The sequence below is a fragment of the Sceloporus occidentalis genome, unplaced genomic scaffold (assembly GCF_023333645.1).
Source record: "Sceloporus occidentalis isolate IW3139 unplaced genomic scaffold, rSceOcc1.0.p SCAF_3, whole genome shotgun sequence".
In the NCBI taxonomy this organism is placed as follows: Eukaryota; Metazoa; Chordata; class Lepidosauria; order Squamata; family Phrynosomatidae; genus Sceloporus; species Sceloporus occidentalis.
This window is the reverse complement of record NW_028316983.1, coordinates 150,060,792-150,082,761: the sequence shown is the minus strand read 5'-3', so window position 1 is coordinate 150,082,761 and position 21,970 is coordinate 150,060,792. Positions and strand designations below refer to the sequence as shown.

At 38.5% G+C, this 21,970-nt stretch overlaps 1 protein-coding gene across 2 annotated transcripts in view; it reads left to right on the top strand.

The window, feature by feature from the left end:
- CDH12 (cadherin 12) overlaps positions 1-21,970 on the top strand; it is a 330,249-nt gene that overhangs the window by 98,196 nt on the left and 210,083 nt on the right. Inside the window, exons 1-2 of one of the 2 annotated variants that reach the window (XM_089516582.1) lie at positions 13,568-13,632; positions 16,850-17,273. In XM_089516582.1, the coding sequence (XP_089372708.1) occupies positions 17,043-17,273 (231 nt within the window). In that variant the 5' untranslated portion in view covers positions 13,568-13,632; positions 16,850-17,042. Of the gene's footprint in view, positions 1-13,567; positions 13,633-16,849; positions 17,274-21,970 lie in introns of those variants that run through there. The other variant, XM_089516580.1, reaches the window with a different exon arrangement.

The window sequence follows — 21,970 nt, the reverse complement described above, 5'->3', positions numbered from 1 at the left end:
AGGTTCTGACTGTCATTTTAGCACTTCTTACCACCCTCATTTGTTTTTCTGATGAGGACTCATGTCAAGAACAAGATGAAACTGAGATATGTATGTATGTTTATTTACGGTCTTTGACCAAAACATCTCAAAGTTATAAAAACGCTATCAATAAAAGCACTCTTACAAAGAACATGTGAAACAAAATTTAAAGATTAATATAAATAGATAAAATATAGGAAACATAAACATTATTTTTTATTTTAAAGATACCCTTCTAATAATACAAAATACCTAGTGACCACATATTTTTAGTCATAGTCATAATTTGGGTACTAAGAATATATTAATATGACTCTGACATGAAATGATATTTTAAACATTTTTTCCTGTCAGAGTTCATGGGACCAGATATTATGTGAAAGTACTATTTTGTCAAAACAGTGTTCTTGTTCAAAGCCAAGATACAACATGAATCTGTCTGAGATGTTTCGGCTACATTTCAAGCTTGCCAAGGCCCTTGAGTGCTAAAAGCAAACTCAACATCTGTTGTAAAATTACTCAACTCATTAGTCATGACTTTGGGAAATGTGCAGAATGCTCACCAGAGACATGTGAAGGTTTCTAACCATGTAGGTCAGGCAAAATTCCTGTCTTAGAGAGTTATTGTAATTTCATATTTAAAGGAGCATGGTGGAGAGTTTAATAGTAAAAGCTGACTTATAAACACTGGAGTGCTCCCCTAGGAAAGTTCTGAAGGGAGGATTGAGTTGTTGAAGTAGTGCTGTAGTAACTTCCGTAACACAGTTGTTTTATCTCAGCATGATAAATAATAGACAACAAAAAAGAAGTTTGGATTGACTGGCAAAATGCTGTACTTCTCATTATTTTGTTCAGTTTCACTAAACTTGTCTGTAGATAAGCAGGAAGATGTCTGGAAGAACATGATTTAACTTAAAACCTGAGTGCCCCCCACCCCCCAAAAAAGAAAGCAGCATAGGAGAATTGTTTGGAGTAGATTCATGTAACACATGTCTTCATATAAATATTAATCTGTTTAGGAAATTGTCTAGTTTGGGATGTTGCAATCAGTAATAGTTTGGGTATCTAGAACAGATGACTAGAAGAAAAAAACACAATGGAAGATAGATGTACAGAATAGAAAATTCCTTTTAAACAAAACAATCCTCAAGCTCTTGTGTGTGTGTGTGTGTGCGTGCGCGCGTGTGTGTAAAGGAGGATAAATTATTCAAAAATGAACTGAAACAAAATGCACCACTATTTCTGGTGGCTATATTCAATGGTATAGCTATACTGTGCATACAGATGAACATGTTGCATGTAAGTGCTGCCTGTTCGTTGAAGAGCAGAAACCTCTAAGGAAGAGGAGGTGGCAACCCTAATTTAACACTAATGTAGTAGATATGCAGGAAATTCAAGCAACAATATAATTTTTTGCTAATTCCATTCTCAAATTAAGCAACATTTCTTAATAACTTATTTTCTCACTGTGAGAAAGTCTTTGAAAACCATGCAGTTCATGATTCATTCTATGCAGCATTTATAAATTATTGGTCCAGTACAGACCACCCAAAAAGGGCAGTGTGCCAGTGCCTGATTTGCACCACGCGGCTTCCTCATGGAGCAAAAAGAACCCACAAAAAATGGTGACATTATGGTGACATGACGTGCGGACGCTAGGTGTCTATTGCATAAAAATGTTGGCACCCATCTGTACAGGACGCTACCATTTTGACATACAGAAGACGTGCTAGGTTTGCGGGGCATCTGTAAGTGATGCCCCGAGGCAACCCTAGCACTTCATCAAGACGTGCCACTAGGCCAGTGTGTACTGGGCCATTGTTTCCTGGAGAAAGTAACATTTTTTGCACAGAAAACATTATGTCTGCACAGAAAAATGATATTTCCTGTGCAGAAAATGTTTTCTGTTTCCTCTTTCTATTGTCTGACCAAAAATACCACATGTGAATTTTGTGCAGAATAACTTTGAACTGCAAAGATTCTTTTCAGTCAAGAATACTTTTCATCAAGGTTTCTCAATGCTCAAGGAACATGGTTATTATTATTATTATTATTATTATTATTAACCTTTATTTATAAAGCGCTGTAAATTTACAGTAGTAGTTTTTCAAAATATCACTATTTTGATGAGTCAGGCACTCTTAGGATGTAAGATCTCTCAGGTGTGGTTCTTCAATATTCATTTAAAAAAAAAAACCATACCTGAAGTTCATTCCATTCCAAATATAAAGAGGTTTGTAAATTTTGATAAATTCCTACAATGGAGAAGCCGAAATAAATTTTTCATTGTCCGTTGGTACATTTATAAATAAATAAATATAATTTAGGTGTTATAATAAAGACATCAGTAAGCTCAGAGTCATTCTGCTCTTAGACCATTGGGAGGGAAAAACTGGGTGGTTAGTTGTCTGATGTAAGGACAAAAATGGATTTGCCTGAATGTTGGGAAAAATGGGAACTGAGCAGAAGTGAGATTGATAGATCATTCATTTATTGTTGCAAGCAAGGACAGTGACTTATGTTCTCGTTGTTGTTGTTCTGTGCCTTTCAGTCATTTAAAACTTATGGTGACCCTAAGGATACCCTATCACAACATTTTCTTGACAAATTTCTTCAGAGGGGGGTTTGCCATTGCCATCCTCTGAGGTTGAGACAGTGTGACTTGCCCAAGGACACCCAGTGGGTTTACGTGACTGACCAGGATTCAAACCCGGGTTTCTATAATCATAGTCCAATGCTTATAACAACTATACCACACTGGCTCTCACTCTTTTGCCATACCAGAAGTGATAAGCAGCAATATAAGAAGCAAGCATTATTGTCATGAGCTTTGTTGGAGCTTGTGGATTCTGGGAATGCTTCTCGGAGCCCATTGGCTCAGCGAGAAGGTTTTGCTGGCCTCTCATTGGAGAGACCAGTTATTTCAAACAAAACGGCGCACTTTTGTGGGCCGTTAGACGGGGGCGGGGCTAAGCCTATTTAAGGCTCTCCTGCCCTTGCTTCCCTGTCAGTTCAAAAGAGCTGGCCCACCCTCCCACCTTGATGACAGTGTAAGATTTATTCTGGTTGCTTTGGAGCCGGGTAGGCATTTTTGCCCTTGTTTTCCCAAGGGTTTTTTGCCTACCCTACACTGTTGGATGGGGAATTGGACGATTGGCTTGGGGTGTGGCCATAAATAGGCCTCATGCATAGGCAGGGGAGATAGTCGGTTCGGTGAGCACCTCGGCACCCTCCTAAAGGGTGAAAGTGGGTCTCTGGAATGGAGGTTTATGTCTTGAGGTTAAACATGAAGAGAAAGAGACTTGCCTTGGAGCTGGCTTGAGATTCAAAGACTTGAGAGTTAAGTGGGGAAGTCTTGAGTTGGCCTTCCGGATGAGGGCCGGCCAGGGGCAACCCAAATTATGGATTGCCCTTGGGGCTGTTTTCGCCCTTTTTGGAAGCTGGGGAATTGGTCTTGGAGCAGACCACCCGCCAGCTGTTCCTACACAAGGTTCTCCCCCCTGGGCTTGCAGTTCTCAAGAAATAAAGTTAAATAGGTTGAATTTTAATAAAGTTGCCCATTTTATAACCCAGTTCTCTGTGTCTGGTCTCGTTATTTTATGAGTTGGTCAGCAATTGTCATCCAAAAAAGTATCTTTTCCCAAAGCTCTCTTACTCCTTTAATAGCTAATTCCCATTTGATGGTTACTTCTGATTTCATGGCTAGTTCCCATTTCTACGTATACCCTGATGGATTGTAAATGGGTTTAATTCCAAGTTTAATTTCAAGTGGCACATATTTGCAATAGAAGAGAAAAGTAGCATCCTACATTCTCATTTTTTGAACTCATTTTTTAAAATTGTTATGGTGGTAAAATGTAAAAGGGCCAGGTAAGTACACTTCTCATCATACTGGAAATGACCATATTCAATTTGACCAGTTCAAACTTGGAGGAACAATATGTTTCAGGATATTTTTTTTTTTAAAAAAAGAATTTACCAAGAAATTTCACAAATTTCTCATGTATAGGAGAGAGAAAAATTGAGGTTTAAAAAAATCTCAGTGTGAGAGAAAGCAAAGCTAACAGATTTGTTTGTCCCTGCTTTGCCCTTCTTGTAATAATGATTGACATTTTGCTAGATAGCTGATAAACTTTAAGTGTTTGTGAGCTCATTTGCAAGTTATTTTATCCAAGTACATGACAGTCTGATAAGCAATTAATGAGTCACAGAGTATAGCTCAAATTAGCAAGATGCATAACAAGCTTTAAAAAGACTAACCTTGATTTCAGGAGTCTTTCACATTTGTACAATGAAAGACATGTTTCAATCATAATTGGACATCTTCCAGTATTGTGAATTAACAGAACGTATTAGAATGCTGTGCAAGTCTCTCTCTCTCTTTTTTTTTTTAGTCCTCATCCCCTGACATCAATAATAGATGAGTTAAGGATAGCTTAATAGGTATTCATTCTCAGATTATTAAGTGTTTTTAGTTTGTTTGTTTTGATAAAATAATAATAATAATAATAATAATAATAATAATAATAATAATAAATTTTATTTATATACTGCCTTTCCAACAGATCAAGGCCGTTTACAAAAATGCATAAACAATCACACAACACATACACAACTAAAAATTCATCCCCTTACCTTAACTAAATACAGTTAAATTAATCAGAATACAGTTAAATTAAATACATTAAAATATATTAAAATCATGATCTAAATTATTATTTTCAGTTTGTTCTTTAAAAGAAGAATGAGTCTAGGTCACTAATCCCCAAACTTTCCTCTTCAGTGATAATCCTAGCACTAGATAACCTCTCCAAAGAAAGGCACATTTCTTGATATCTTGTACTGTTCTATTGCAGATTGAAAGTGAGCAATCTCAGTCACTGTTCCCTTTGCCACCTGGTCACCCTTGGAGCAGCAACCAGCTGGCTAAGCATGACTGAGAAGCCTTTTCCCTGTGCTGACCTTGTGACAGAAGTGTAACTCAGAAGCATAGGGGGTGTGGGCTTCACCGGGTGACACCACGACCATCACCCAGATAAATGCCACTGTTGCTCCCTAAATGTCTGCCTTTTGGAAGAAATAGGGAGTTGTATTAATCTACAGTGCACCCGCATCATACGTGGTCAGAAATTGTGTGTATGCTTAAGCCCCATTAGAAGTAATAGGGCTCATGCTTGTGGCGGTGCAGTGGCATAGCGGTGTGGTGGTGCGCGTGCCACGGGGGTGCACACCATTGTTCCTTCCAGCACATGGCGCCACTTCTTCTAGCGCTGCTTTCACCATGCGCTGGGAGGAAGAATGGTGTGTGCACCCATGGCACACGTGCTGCTGCACTGCTATGCTGCTGTGCCGCCGCAAGCATGAGCCCATTACTTCTAATGGGGCTTAAGCATATGCACAATTTATTTTACGCGGGGGAGGTTGGTCAGGAACGAATCCCCTGCATAAAAGAAGGGACCATTGTACCTTCTAAGATACATTGGGAGCCTCCAAATTTATCTCATTTTATCTTGTAAGGAACATTTGGTATCACATCTTAGATTTCTCATCTAATATTCATGTTGGAAATATTTGCAGGCTCCATCAAGTTACAATATCTGGGACACAGGATTGTTGCAAGCAATTTCTTGCTCCTCAGACTACTGTAACTAAGAATCTGTTGTTCATTTTATACATTTGCCTCAGCAGTAAACTCTTTCACTCCTTCACAGCAGCAGCTAGAGGACGAGCTCTGTTGCTTGTATATTTCAATTTGTTGAAGTAATCTTTTGCAGCAGGTATTCCAGCCATGGGGCTTGCCTGCAGCTCAGTGTTTCCTATAGAGTTACGATGCTTTTGGAACTCTCTCCTCAAATAGATCCTGTAATGACTGATTAGGGCTGTCCACCCCAAGCAGGTACCTTCCCAATGTATTGGACTGCTGCTTTCATTATCCTAGGCACCTTGGGCATCATAGGATTTGCAGTACGATACATCTGAAAAACTTCATTTTGGGGAATGCTGCATTACAGATTGAGGGAGCATTTGGCAGGCCAAAGGACCCTTCTGACATTACATCCTATGCAGAATTTCTCTGGCCAATAGCATATTAGATTGTCACCTGCTTCACTGACATGCAAGGATTTGTTCTGACAAACTGACTGCTGATAGGAAAGGGCCTTTAATAATGTTATGTATTTCCTATATTTATTTTAATTTCTATTTCATTATGCCACTAAAATCCTTTGAACCTAATTACTAGTTTAATTATATTTAACTTTTTACCCAAATTTGTTTCAGCTTTTGAAGGATTATTTGAGTTCCAGGGATGGCAGAAAAGTGAAATAATATGAATACTAATGCTGTGGCCTGAAACAGAAGGGCCAAAAGGAGTGGTTTCTGGCCACTTCAGGGATGTGGTGTGCAGATGACTCATGTTTCTGTAGTGGCTGGAAGCTGCTCTGAGGTTGCCTAACATGGCCCAAACCCGGGAGGTAAAATAGTGGCAAAAATCTGCTGCATACGGGCGGCCTGCCTTGATATGGTCCCTAGCCAACTGTGGGGTGATTGCAGGTGGAGCAGCCTCACAGCCATCTACTTTGTGCCTAAGTTTGCCCTATCACTTGTTTGGCTAGGTTTCACCAAGTTTCTATATGGGTTACCCAGTGCCTATTTAAATCATCATCTGGCCTAGACTTCTAATGTTCAAGTCTTTTGGTCTTATAGGAGTTGTGCTATGGGGAAAAATATGTCATCACTCTTCTTCCCAATTATTTTACAAGTCTGCCCCTCCCAGAGCCAATGGACAATGTCTTAGAACTATGACTGACATTTGCAGCATAACCTTTCTCACCTCCAATTCCATGTTCCCTGGGTCAGTGTTATAGCTGTCCAGAACATTTACGTTTTGAAATAAAGTCTGACTTATTTCTATTTTGCATAATACAATGGAACCATTGGAGTGAAGGAGCAGGGATTCAACAAAGGAGGCTGAAAACTCTAGTACAAAGATTAGTATTATATTTCTATGGAGTCTGGAGGTTACACACACACTGAGTTCCATTTTTTGAAGGGCACCTAAGGTTCTTCCACTAAATGATATGAGAGAAAAAGATCCAGGCCCATTATTGCCACCATCACTCCATCCCATCTTGTCTTTCCTCCAGCACTGCCTTTCTACCTCTTCCTCTCATTTTATTTTTATCACTTTCCTCCCTCTCTTTGTTTTGGGAAACTTTTGTACTGCATATGTCACCTACTTGCTTGCCTGTCCTCTTTTGAAAGCATCACAACAGCACAGAGTGAAGCAAGGGTGGAGAGCTGAAAGAGAGGAAACAAGGTAAAAGACATTGCATGAAATGGAGGAAAGGAAGACATCGATCAGGTTACAATCCCATAACATCTAGATGATGGTGTTGCACTGCAGGTTGCAGCAACCTTTAAATAATTTCTACCTGTTATAAACCATGTTTAAATGCCTAGACCATTTTTAATGTCAATATTTTTTGAGGTTTTCAGGAGAACAAAGTTTAATGTCCCAGTTTCATTGGGCTTTTCTGTGTTACTCATATGGTGTGGACTGATAAAAATTCTAGAAGAGAGAAAATGTGGGGGTGGGGGGTGGGGGGTGGGCATGGTATTAGTTAGTTGTAGGGAATATGCATTCTTCTTAATGACTCTAAAGTGTCTAGGTTCATGTAAATAGCAAGAGATTTTGTTTTAAACAACCTTCCATTTGATACCAGTGGAAAGGGCCACAGGAAGGGAAAAGCGAAAAGGACTATTAGCACTCCATCCTGTTTTCCCTTCCACTCATAATACAGTTTATGATGCATCACTTCATATAATAATAATAATAATAATAATAATAATAATAATAATAGGTTTATTTATATTTCCTCGCCTCTCCCTGTGGATCGAGGTGAGGTTACAACCCGATAAAAACACATATAATTACAATCAATAAAATGCAATAAATCCAATACAATACATCACATGGCTTAAATGATATTTATATTTGTACTTGACTTTTACCTTCAAGCCAGAAAGGGAATGGTTTCCCAATCACTAGAGTTAACCATTCTTTTTACATTACTTTTGGTTCTGTATATAAAAGCTCCCCTGACTGACAGACATGGCCAGAGGCTGAGATCTGCTGAGAGAAGCAGTATGTATTGAGCTGAACTTTTTTGGGTGTTGCTGCTGAACTGCAGAGAGAATGGCTTAGGGAAGAGCATGGATTCATGAAGGACAGTCTTTGAGATTTATTTGTTGTTTCCCATGATTATTTTCAATTATAACCTGGAGAAATGAAAGTGAGGAAGACAGCTGACTATATGTGAGTCCAGCTGACATGTAGGCATTTGAACGAAGTAGATAGAAGCAGCCACAAAGCTAAAGGGGCTTGTTAATCTGTCAGACCTGGAAACTGCATTATTGATGTGCACCTTCTGATTGTAATACTGCATAGTGCATGTGCATTAAAAGGAGGAAGCATCTGTTAAATAAGTAAAGTGGGTAAAAATAAATGCATTTCATGATTACTAAACCCAAGCACTTTTACCAGCCCCAAATATGAGAGGTTCATTGCTTACTGGCCTGCCATTAATGGCAGACAACAACCCAACAAGAAGAAGATATGTGTTTATGCATTATTCATGCTTTAGCCCAATCATGACCCAGGGTAGATCAACTCATGAGGAAAATGGCATGTTTTTTTTTTAAAATGTTGAGAAAGTCTTCCTGTGAACTCTACACTTTATAGAGTAGACATATTAATTTTCTTTGCTGCTACCAAAACCCCACTTTAATCCTTTCTGAATACAAGGATCACCCAGTCACTTTAACTAAATGCATTTTCACTGCCCTTTAATCTCTCATTTTTATTAATCTCTCATCTTTTTCCCTTCTCTTTTTCTGCATATGTTTCTGTTTGCCCTTTAGATCTTGAAACAAGCCAGTTTTAGGGCAAGAAAAAAAGAGAGAGACCTTTTTGGTCTGTTGAAATTAAAATCTTACTCCAGTTTCAGGGTGGGCATAAATGGCATTGTAGATTATGTTTCTTTCTTCTTTCTTTTCTCTCTCCTTAGAAGTCAGATTTCCCTCAAAATGCCAATTATATATCCTTGATGATAAAACAAGACAGCCTGAACTACCAAATAATATTTGGATAATTGTTACTGATAAGAACTGTATAATTAGAAGGAAAACAGAACTTCTGGAAATAGTTTAACTTTGTGTATATGTTGTAATTTCAAAGCCTACCATATTCCTACTGATGTTTAGGAAAGTGTCTTGTCGAATTAAGATAGAGTGTTGCAGGCTGTACAGACCGACATCAAGACCGTCATGGGAGCAGAGTGGGGCCATGGCATCCGCACGATGTATGCCCTGACTCTGCCTCCATGCTGGCGTGATGGTGCGCGCCCTACAACACAGCGGGTAGTGTCACGCTGCTCATCTGTTGATGCATCCAGATGATGTAGTGCCAAAGGAGTGCCAAAAAGCTGCAGGGCCAGTGACAATGGCGCCCTTTCTGTGGCACAATAGGAGCCATTTTTGAAGGTCCTTTTTGCGTCACGGAAAGGCCAGATTGGGGCCACGGCTTGTACTTGCTGTGGCCTTGATCTGGCGCTGAAAGAGACAGTCTGTTCAGGCCGTTGGATTAAAAAAGATGGCCCTAAATAACAGCCAAAATTAGGGATGATGTATTTGGATTTGTAGTTTGGCATGGCATCAGACCTCTCTGACAGACCAGAATGTTTCCCCAAACTACAAACCCCAGGATTTCATATGTGAGAGCCTGATAGTTAGTGGTGTCAAACTGCATTATTTGTGCAGTGTGGAAGAGCTGCATGTTTGCAGAGATAAAGGTGGAATGGAGAAGCAGGGAGGATTGGTGAGGTGTTTTAGCCAATTTGACTGAATAGTAAACTTTGAGCTCATCATCATAGCCACAACCCAAAAAGAGTCATTACCCTTAAACCAATCCCTCAGATCTGGTATTATTGATTAAAAGAGTAATTGCAGCGAGAGTTGTGTTTGCTAATGAGGGAAGGGCTGAGTGAAAGTTTCTGCAGTGTCAACGAAGAGCAAGGGTAATGGTTCCTTGATATTAACTAAAATAATCTCAAGACAGTCTCTCACTATGTTGCTGATCTGCCAAATATTGGGGCCGTGCAGACTGATGGGAAAGGTCGTCCTGGGAGTGGAGTCAGGGTGTGCCGTCCACGTGATGCACACCGCAGCTCTGCCCCCAGGCTGGCATGATGCCGCAAACCAAACCACATGGTGCGTGGCCTCACAGCACTCGTCTGGCGCTACGTTTAGATGACACAGCACCAAAGGAGCTTCGTAAAGCTGCAGCCATCTTTCCAGGGTGCAGAGGAGTAGCTTTTTGTGGCTTGTTTTTGCTCTGTGGAAAGGCCAGATAGGGGCCGTGTGTGGTTGCTGCGGCCCTGATCTAGTGAAGACAGAGGCAGCTGCAGGATGCCCCTTCAAGAACAGTCTGCACAGTGCCATTGAATGCAATGTGTGCATTGTTCCTAATGTAAAGTAAATAAGGACATTGTGGAAGGAGGCTTGCAGCCTTGGGAAAAGTTTCTGCAACAGCTTTTCACAATCTGGCACCCTTCAGATGTGTTGGACGACAAATGTCAGCATTCCAAGCCAGAGCAAGTGATGACGCCAGATTATATACAGTTTTTATACAACAAGTTTTCTCTACAATTTTTCTTTTCTTTTGGTGAACATTTTAGGAAATGTTTCTGTACAAAAGGTTTAGGAAACTATTTTTATTTTATTTTATTTTTGCATGTGTAAATAATATTTTGTGTGTCAAATATAATTTTTATTGCTATTAGGGTTAGGGTTAGGGTTAGGGTTAGGGTTAGGGTTAGGGTTAGGATGGATCGCTCCTTCAGAACTGCTCTCACGTTGCTGCATTTATATGCAGGGTTGAAGGTGCACATTTTCCAGGCTAAATCAGAATATCTCGGGTTCTTTTTGCTCTTGTTTTTAACCCCAGAGAACAGCTTCAATTAGGTTTTGCTACACCCTCCCCCTTTTTTTATTTACATGCAGATGCCACCTTTTTGTTGTGTCTTTGTTATTTTGTCTGATTGTGGTGTGTTTTTCTTTCACATAGGGTGTTTACTTTTTATTTTTTTCTAAAAGAGAAAAAGCAATCTTAGTTTTTTTTTAAAAAAAATGCAATAACATCATTAAATAAATTCTATCGGCTAAATCCATTTGTTTTCATTCTTCATCATACTTTCAGATTTATTATTTTCTCTTTCCCAAGGGTGCTACTTGGCTGTTCTCTTATGGTAGCCTTGCAAACAACCCAACAAAAGTAACTAGTCTGCACTTTATTATTATTTGTGCCACGCTTCTAATTTCCACAGCATATGAAATAAAGAAGATTAAAAAAAACCTCTGGAGCCAGAATAAAAACAAAGAGTACTAGTATTTTAGTTGGCTATTTAAAAAAAGTTAGCCCTTGTCTGATCTTGGAAGTTAAGCAGAATCAGCCTCATTTGTTCTTGCATGAGAGACCACTAATGATTTTCAAACAAATAAGGGATGGCGGGGGGGGGGGGGAGGTGGTACATTCTTCAGTCAGCCTGCTTAATTTCCATGCTGTCCATTGAAGAAGCAATATGCTCTCAATATGATTATCATGTGCTGTAGGATATATTTCAGAGGAAGCAACTGGTAAAACCACTTTTGAGTACTGTTTGCCCAAGAAAACTGAGTGAAATTCATGGGGCAGCCATAAGTCAACAGGTATCTTGAAGGCCCATACACACACTATGATAGCCATTAGGGCTGAAGGGCAGGGCATAAATGCCATAATAAATAAATAAAAATATCTTTTGCCAATGGAATTGAATGAGGAGGCATGGAACAACCAGCACCAGCTCTCTACATTTCTGTACTGGCTGAAGAAGCAAGCCTATTGCTTCTTCAAAGGACAGCATGGAAATCAAGCAGGCTGACTGAAGAATGTACCACCCCCCCCCCCCCAACCCTTATTTGTTTGAAAATCCATGCAATCAACTGCATTGAATTCCTTCATATCTACAGCTACCTAGTCAGTTCTCACATATTGTCTGCCTTGTGGATTGGTACCACAATGGATGGCATGGTTGGGAACTTATTCATAACCAAAACCCCAGTTTTTGGTTAACTGACCAGAGTCCCTGGCTCTGCTGCTGCTCTTCAACTTCACAACCTACTTTTCCATCCTCCTCTTGTTCCCGCCCAAACAACAGTGGTGATGTGAAAGAGAAACAGTAAACGATTATGGTGAGTATGAACATTTATTTATATACTGTCATCAGTGTTTATTTTACATGAACAATTTATGGTTGTCAATTTGACAGCTTCCTGCCAGCCGGATTACAATCTAAAGAAGACATGGCAAGAAAAGAAAAGAGATGGCCGTGAGGGGAGGGGATTACAACCAGCCAATGCTGCTGGCTCTTTTCTCATGCCAAGGCCACAGTAACAGCAGGTGGGATGGAGGGAGGGCCTTTAATTTGCCTCTGGGCCTAGGCACAATAAAGCTGTGCCCTGGTGGCACAGTGGTTAAATGCTAGTACTAAAGCCACAACATTGTGAGTTTGATCCCAGGGCTCCAAGGTTGACCTTTCTTAGTTGAGTAAAATGAATACCCAGCTTGTTGGGGGCAATTGTAATCAAGACTGTAAACTGCTTAGAGAGTGCTGAGTTCACTATTTAGTGGTATAGAAATGTAAATGCTTTTGCTTTTGTGCCTACTTCTTTTTCCCTCCCTCTGAGGCCACAACAGTGGCAGATGGGATGGAAGGAGAACCTTTCATCAGTTGCTGGGCCTAGGCATGCTGGAGATCACACTTTCTGCTTGTTCATTAGCTCTTCGGTAAGAATCTGGTGATTAGGAGAGGCTTATCTAGCAGATATGAATGAAAACTCGCAGAAGGTATAACTGTTGTATGGAAGGTACCATTTACGTTGTTTGATTCTTGTTGTTTAGTCCAATAATACTTTGAAACCTAGAGCCACCAGTGACGGATGTAATCATTTTTCTCTCTTTTACCTTATTATTATTATTATTATTATTATTATTATTATACTTTAATTTATATAGTGTTGTACATTTACACAGTGCTGTACATACAAACAATAAAATAGATCAAAATGAAACCTACCTAGTCCATAGTTCTTTGATAATTTTTGATAAACCTTCAAGTTCCTCCCCAAAATATTAATTGTATCATTAACATTACTTTCTCACACCCTCCTGTAAGTCTTGTCCTGTACATTCCTTAATTGCCGTTGTCCTTTTCATGTTACTTTTGTTTATGGTTTTCTACCCTATTTTCCATTGCTCTCTCAATTCTAGTGGTTTCTTCCTAGTAGCTTGATAACATACCTCTAGAGAATTGTGAAAATTGAAGAATATCTACTGGAAGGAAAACTGAATAAGAATTGAATATATGGGAGATAAGGAACTACTCATATAATTGATTCTTCCCATATAGCTATTTCACAATTCCCATACATATTCCAGCAGCACAGCATCAGACAACCAGGAAGAGGACTCCATACTACTGTATAAAGCAGTATTTGTCAAAAAAATTGAATTAGGTATGTTTCATATCTCTACAGTGCTACAGTAACCTTTTGGCAGCTTAATTGAGTCTTTTAGAACAGGGATCTACTCTCACAAGGAAAATCTGGTTATCTGGATAGTACACACATCTCCATCCCATGCACATTATGTGCAACATTGTCCATTAAGAAAGGTGGGGTTGTGAGTATGAACTTTAAAGAAACTGTCCTACATATTATTTTGGAGATATTATTCACCACCTCAGATAGTTACTTTAATAATCAAATAATAAAAGAGAGGGAGAGAAAAGATTCACATCTCCTCTGATATAGAGAGACATGAGTCAGTTATGCCACTAAATTATTAGATGACATTTATTTATTATTTTATGTATTTACAAGTATTTATTTACTAGTATGTATTTACTGTTTAGTAACTTTATGTCAGGGGTGTCAGAAACGACTACTTTATTACATTATACTATATTTTTTTACTTATTATATTTTTACTTACTATATTACATACTTACTTACTACTTGTGGAAGGTGCTGGCAGTGGTAAAAAATACTGCATTTTGTAACTATTTCTTCTGTCCTTATTGAACTAATGTTTTGATAGTCAGCAACCAGCATCCAGAATAGAACAAGGGTTTCGATCTTGACCTTTGTCTCAGGTATTAAAATACTGGCTTCATTCTGCTTTGCACTGGAGGAGTTTATAGAGGAGAGTTAATGCCATTTTGTTCAAATACTCCATTTAAGCTATTTAGCTATGCATACATCTTATAATATTAATGGCAATGACTACTGTAATAAACATTTGTTCTTGATCTACCATTTATCCCACACCCAGTCAATGAAAATCCTCCATGTTTGCTATATTCATTAATTCAAGTCCAAAATTAATTGAAATTTGTTCTGTTTACCCTTACAAATGGAAATACTTAATTGCACCCTTTCAGTGTTACCAATTTATTAAATAGCTACAATTATTTAGATAATTCATTTGTAGAAAAATAAGAAATCTCAGTTATAGAATGCATTTGGAAAGCATATCATTTTTATGCCAGTTTGCATGTCATGTGTTACTTAGTGAATTATGTAATAGCAGATACCCACAATATGTTTTCTGTGGTCTATGGAAATTAATAAGAACTCTGCAGCAGCATGGATGAGTAGCTGCGTGAACTTGACAGTTGAGAAATGACCCCCCACTCCACAAAAATAGGACCTTTCACTTTTCTGTGACACAATGAAATCGCATGATTGTTTTTGTTAACACACTAGACACGTTTCGTGTTTTACATAATGTCTTCTAGTCTCAATAATGATTTAAGTGAGATAAAGTTGGTGATCTGTGTTCTAGTTTTTAGACATTTCTTTCAATGTTTTAACCATAACTTTCAAGCTGGCATTTTGTCAAATTAGAACATAGAAGTAACTGTGGAAGCAAACCTTGCATACAATAATCAAGAAAAGAAAAGAAAGAAAACTTTCTTGTTGAGCGTGATTACAAGTAATTTCACAAAGTTTTCACATTTGGGAAGGTTTTCGCAAAAATTTCAAGTTTTCACACAATTAGACAAAATATGGACAAAAATGTGACAGTTTTGCATGGAATCCTATTGCAGCTCTTAACAAAAATGCTGGGATTCCCCCTCTATCCCTCACACACTTACTTAATGAGAAATGAACACTCTCACAGTGGTTATCTTTTTATAGGTATATTTTTTGTCATCAGGATGAAAAATTATCATTATGTTTTCCATCTCTATATTCTTATTGTCCCAGTCTGTGTTGACAGTCTATCTATACCTGAATCAAAGGGCAAATATATTTTCAAAACTCTAAATGATTTAGGGACAGAATACCTAAGATTTGTGCTGTTTAAATACCATAAAGACAACAGATCCTGTATGATCTTGGAAGCTAAGTAGCATCATCCCTAGTTATTACTTGGATGGGAGACTGTTAATAACTATCATGTGCTGTACAATATATTTCAGAGGAAGGAACTGGTAATGCCACCTCTGAGTAGTTCTTGCCTGAGAAAAACCCTATAGAATTCATGGGCACTATGAGTTGACAGATGACTTGAAGCCACACACACACACACACACACACACACACACACACATATACACACATCCATATGCACTACATATGTGCTACAGCCTGAAGTGATACTGGCTACCACTGGCAGTAAGCCCCCCCCCCCCCCCGCTTCTTGGGCCTAAATACCCTAGAAGCATCTGTTCCTGTTTGATCCTGACAGCTAAGCAGGGTCAGCCTGGGTTAGTAGTTGGATGAGAGACCACAAATCACTAACAGGTGCTATAGGCTATTTTCAAAGGAAGGGGCTAGCACATCTGAATATTCCTTGCCTTTAAAAGAACCCATGGAATTTATGACTTCTTCCACATTTCGTTCAGCAGGAATGCAGAATGAAATCTAATGACTTCAGTGCACAGTGTGTGTGGGGTCAGGTGGGGAGACAGTGTTGCCCAGTGTTGTAAAGAAAAATAGGTGTATGGGCAATCAATGTTTTATATACCAAAATCCTTTAATTCTCAGGGCAGAACACATCGTGCAACACTATGTTTGTATCTTTGAGTTCTATAAATGAATTGCCTTATCACATAACTTTACATTTTTTTTCCTGCTACTGTACCACATTATTAGCCCCTTCTGGCCTCTTGTCTCTTTCTAAAGAATTTGCACATTTGTAAATAATAACATTCTATATACAACCATCTCTGCATGCCTCCAGTTTTAAGAGGACCAGTAGACTACTTTTGTCCCGCTGTTAATATTTATATTGTGGGAATCAGGCAACAACAAAAGCACATAGAATGATAAAATTTGTGTACTCTTGCTCCCAGTTTTGTTTTGAAGGTTTTGTGTGTGTGTGTGTTTTCCACATGTGAATCCCGAGTAAATAATATCTGAATTCACTGGTGTGTAACGGCTTTATTTTATAACTGGGCCATAAAGGGCAAGTTGCATGCTTTTCTTCAGGCAGACAGTAAAATAATACAAAGCAGAAGCAGAATGAAGCATTCCTACAGTTACTGTGCAGCGTTCTGTTCCAAGTCAGAGCTACAGTGTAAAAATCCAATAGTATTTGGAGATTTGTTTCTTGTTTCATTCTTGTTCACCATCTCTAGACGCTAACTAGGTGTGAGAGAATCTGGATGAATACTTCAATGTAATTTTACATAATTTCATTTTGCCATCTAAATCTCTTTTATAGGTCCCTTTAGATGGAATTTAATGCGGCAGAAACCTTGTCACCAGAAGGATTAATGTCTGCATTAGCATTTCGGCTATAAAAAAAACCTCGAAGCTAAGTGGTGGAGGCCCACAGACAGCCTCAAACCTGGATTCTTCAACTCAGCATTCCGTGTTGGAGTTTTTAATTACTTGCTGTAGGGAAACCATTGCCAATGCTTACAAGGAACTGCTTATCCCTCCTTCTCTGGGTCCTGTTCGATGGAGGTCTCTTAACACCACTTCATCCACAACCACAACAGATTTTAGAAGCTGAACCAAGAGGAAATGTTGCCACAACACCAATGCGGACGATGCCCGCCGTGCGGGTCAAGCGAGGCTGGGTGTGGAATCAATTCTTTGTCCTGGAAGAATACATGGGCTCCGAACCCCAGTACGTGGGAAAGGTAAATGTTTAGTCTACTAAAAAGCTCCCCAGTGTGTGTAATCCTATACATAACTATTCAGAAGTAATCCCCACTGTTCTTAGTGAGGCTTGCTCCCAGATAAGTGTGTAAAGAACTGCACCTTAAGTCCAGTTATGTTACATATCACAAATGCATGTACTTAAGCCAGTTGTTCTTTTTCATTCTTTAAGTATTTGAGTATTCTGAGCTATTTTTATAATTAATTTTGATTTGGTGGACTGTTGCTTTGAAATCGTTTTTTAAAAAGACATATGCATTAGATACAATTATCTTCATTGGCTCTCTGTAATATAACGGAGAAAGTATTTCGAATAAGAAAGGATATAGCTATAACTCTTTGAAGGAATGTTCTGTGTGCTTAACTCTATTGAGTTTCCCACAGGTAAAAATAAATACTGTATGAGGCTGCTATCCTGTACTCATTTACCTATGAACAGGGTCCACTGAAATTAGTAGAACTTTCTTTTGAGTATGTGAAGTCGACGGCTTTTCTGGCCGGCATCCATAGTTTTTTGTGGGTTTTTCGGGCTATGTGGTCATGTTATAGAAGAGTTTCTTCCTGGTGTTTCACCAGCATCTTTTAAGTAGTTAGTATTGTATTGTAAGTGATTTAAAAGATGAATTTGGTTTCAAGATTTTGAGACTGCATACAACTGAACAGTTGAGAACATGTTTAATTTTCAGAACTGTTGTTAGAACATGTTGTTTAAAGCATTCTGAATACTTCCTTTTCTTATATATGCTGAGTTTATTCCCCTCTTCGCAGTTTGTATTTCTGCCTGGTTTCCCTCTCCCACTCCCCAGAGTGGCTCTTGCTTTTAATCCTGAAAGGTCACATCTATTACACTTTGATATTGATTTGACTCGAGGGAGTGCCCACTTTTCAAATATCCTTCTAAATGGCATGAAATAATTCCCTCAAGGTATCTTCCTGGGTAAATAGTATATGACCTGTTGTATCAGGAGAACCAGCTGTGAAGCTTTTGATGTGCTACAAGCAATTCATAGACCTGATTAGAAATCAACTGAGTAACTTCTGAGTGTGCAAAAGTAGCTATGAGTTTATGTCCAAGTACCTTGTTTGTATCTGTAATGCATTGTGTTCAGTCAGGCCACCTTTTCTTATAGAAGAATAAAAGGATATGCAGATTCATAACAGGGTTCTTGCTATTGCTATCATTTTTGAAGTGGTGAAAATGATACTATGAGTCACGTGTTGTTGTTTATTGTATGTACATCTTCCTATCAAGAGACAAGAATATTGTTGTCCCAAAGTTGTTTATACCACACATTCTCCTTCTTTAATTAAAAAAGAGGGGATGATTCAGTTTAATTTCAAATCTTTCTCTACCTTCATTTCTATGCCATTTGGAGCAACTAGAAAGGCGGGAAATCAGATTTATACAACTGAAAAAGATGCATAACCCAGGAAAGGTTCCATTCACTCTGTGTTTTTTTCCTTCTAATTCTTGTGGTGCTAAATAACATTGAAAATTTTCTTTTTGTTAGTATATTTAGATAACACTTGTGAATCAGAAACATCAGTTTTCACTTTTTTTAATGTATCATTTTTTTCTAGATACTTTTGAGAGCTCATAATCATCTATTGTCTGTCACAGAAGGATATCTACAGTTTCACGTAAACACATGTAGTTTTCATGCCATTCACATTTGGTATCTTTCATTTCAAAAATACCTCTTTGACCTGTGTAATGTTATGCTCAAATACAAAAGCAACTTCCAAATTCATGTTTTATATCTATATCTATTTGTATCTTTACCCCCAAAAGGGAGATGTGTAGATTCCCAAGAAAGAGACAAGCTAATCCATAAAACTCAAGGGTTTTTAGCACCAAGGTGTTAATACTAAGCTTTGATGATCAGTCAGTTAGGAGAAATGCAAGGACTTCAAAAAGGGAGAACAGGGTATGGTCTCTGTACTCTGATTTCCACAAGAAATGCAAAATAGACAGATAAGAGAAATGTGTCATATTTAGCACAGCCCATGGTTCTTGTCCTTTGTTTGTATCAAATCCAGGCATTTTCTGGGTCAAGTGACCCTGACATTGGTAACTTTTAACTTCCTTGGGTCATCATGATCCCCCAAAACACATGTGAAGTAATTGTGATTTTCAGTCATGCTGCACACTAGATATTAATTATGAACACCCATATTTAGCAGGAGGATTGATAGGATAAATTAACAGTATAGACACATACATAGAATGATACATGCATATAAACAATGTGTTTACTTTATGAATGCCCCATATTTAGCAGGAGGGGTGATAGGATAAATTAACAGCAGAGACACATAGATAGAAAGATACATGCATATAAACAATGTGTTTATGAAACACATGTTTCTCCAGTTGCTACATTACAACAGAATAGACTTTATGCTAATCACAGGGAAATTTTGTATCCTATCATGAGTTACACTAAAATGTAATTGCGTAGCTTAAATGTGAGTATGACTGGATCCTCTGGAGGTACTCCTATAGCAAGAAGTCCAGTGCAACATGTACTACAAACCTTTGTCTACCCAAGCAATGCAAGAACATGCAAGCAAAGATAGCAGAATGTTGACCTTTCAAGGGATGTTGTATTCTATCACTCATACGTCCCAGTCAACATGGCTAAAGTCACAAATGATGGAAGGTATACCCCAACATCTGAAGAGCCATAGATTTTTTACTACTTTCCTCAAAGAATGTTGATTGTGCATTTGCCCTCCTTTGCTTACAACCAATTCTGGATGCAGCCATGAGAAGACAGAGTCAAGACTGAGCAACACATCATGGTAGATATGCCCTGTTGCCAAAACCAAAAGAGTTATGTCTCATGTGATGTTGAAGGCTTTCATGGCCAGCATCCATAGTTTTTTGTGCGTTTTTTGGGCTATGTGGCCATGTTCTAGAAGAGTTTATTCCTGATGTTTCACCAGCATCTGTAGCTGGTATCTTTAGAGTCTGAAAATGCCAGCCACAGATGCTGGCGAAACGTCAGCAATAAACTCTTTTAGAACATGGTCACATTGCCCCAAAACCCCCCACAAAAAATGACAGCTATGTCTCATTTTCGCCTTTTCATTGAACACAGGATTTTTTCCCCCCCTTGGTGAGAGGAGAAAATGCCATGTCATTAATTTCCTTGTCCTTACATCTTTGGTAGCCTTTGTGAAACAGAAGTAGGAAATACACTATTTTGAGAATCTTGTATCACATGTTAAGGAGCAGTATATATTGTAAAGACTGAGGAGAAAATATTATGTAGGAGGCTGTTCTCGGCAGCAGCTCTGTGTGCACCATAATCAGGTCCTCAGATTAGTTTTGCATAGTAGCCACATTCATGCATTTGGATGCATGAAAAGGGGGGTCTACTAGCTTTGCATGCCTCCATCATGGACCTCAGTGTGTCCAAGGAAAGTGAGTCTCCATTTTTCTGGCAAAGGCTCAGCATGTGATCTGGAGCCCTGTAATAGCCTCCAAGTGTAGCACATAGATGTATGTGTCACATAGATTTAAGTTATCTGCTGATATCCTAGCTAGCTTTATTTGGACCCATTAGTGGAGTTCTTCCTCCTCTGTTTTTTGTGGGTTTTTCGGGTTATGAGGCCAGGTTCTAGAAGCCTCCAACTTCACATTCTTCCTCCTCTGTTTATGATTTGTTTATTAATGAACCTGCATAGCAAATTACACTGTAACTTCCTAAAGTATTAAGGCATCTTATGCTATTTGCTATCCCAGCAAAGATTCCAGAAAAGATAATGGGCTGGAATGAAAATGAGTTTTGTAGCTGCAGGAGGGGTGTGACTCTTTTTTCAGTGCAAAAAACACAGAAGCATTATTGTGCAGAAAATAATATATTCAGTATGTTGTCATTACAAAATAAAGTTTTTAAGCCAAAAAAAATAATAAAAAATAACAACTGCTTGCAGATTTTATATGCAAAAAGTCCTAAAATGCAGATATTTCATAGCAGCTGGTCATTTTCTCCATGGGGGGGGGGGGGGGCTTGATATGTTGATACACAGTTGCCCACTGAAAATAAGTATACCTATGAATATTCTGTACAATCCTTCCAGCCAGTTAAAGCAGGTGGAAAGAAACTGGTGAGAAGCAGCTAAATCAGATTGCAGACAGCGATGGCTTAATTGTTAGCTTGACATGCTGTTGCTGAGAGGCAGAAATCATACTGGTGATGAAAAAGATCCTTGTCATGGGTATAATCTCAGTTTAAGATAAGTAATATTGATACATCCTTCAGTACTAAGTGTACACTTTTAAGCAAATGTGTCCCTTGTGTGCCACTTGTATCTAGATGATAAAAGTAAAATATGGCGATTCCTGGAGGATAGAATGCAAAATAAAGAATGTGTAATGCATATCTCATTAACAAAGAGCCAGGAAGCATAGACTGTGAACATGAAAACTGTGCTTGCTGAATGGGTAGCGAACTGATATTTATGGCTGGCTTCATCAAAGTAGGATTTATAGTGGTAAAAATTCTTAGCTGCATTCAGTTCCTAAGGTCAAATGAATGTAGTTTTTCTTCTTTTGGTAATTATTTATCTGCTTGATTTCCTTAAATAAGTAACAGGTTGTTGGTCCAAACTGTAGCAATATATATGCAAATAAGTGGCCCAATAGTGTAGAATGCCTTCACCAGCACAC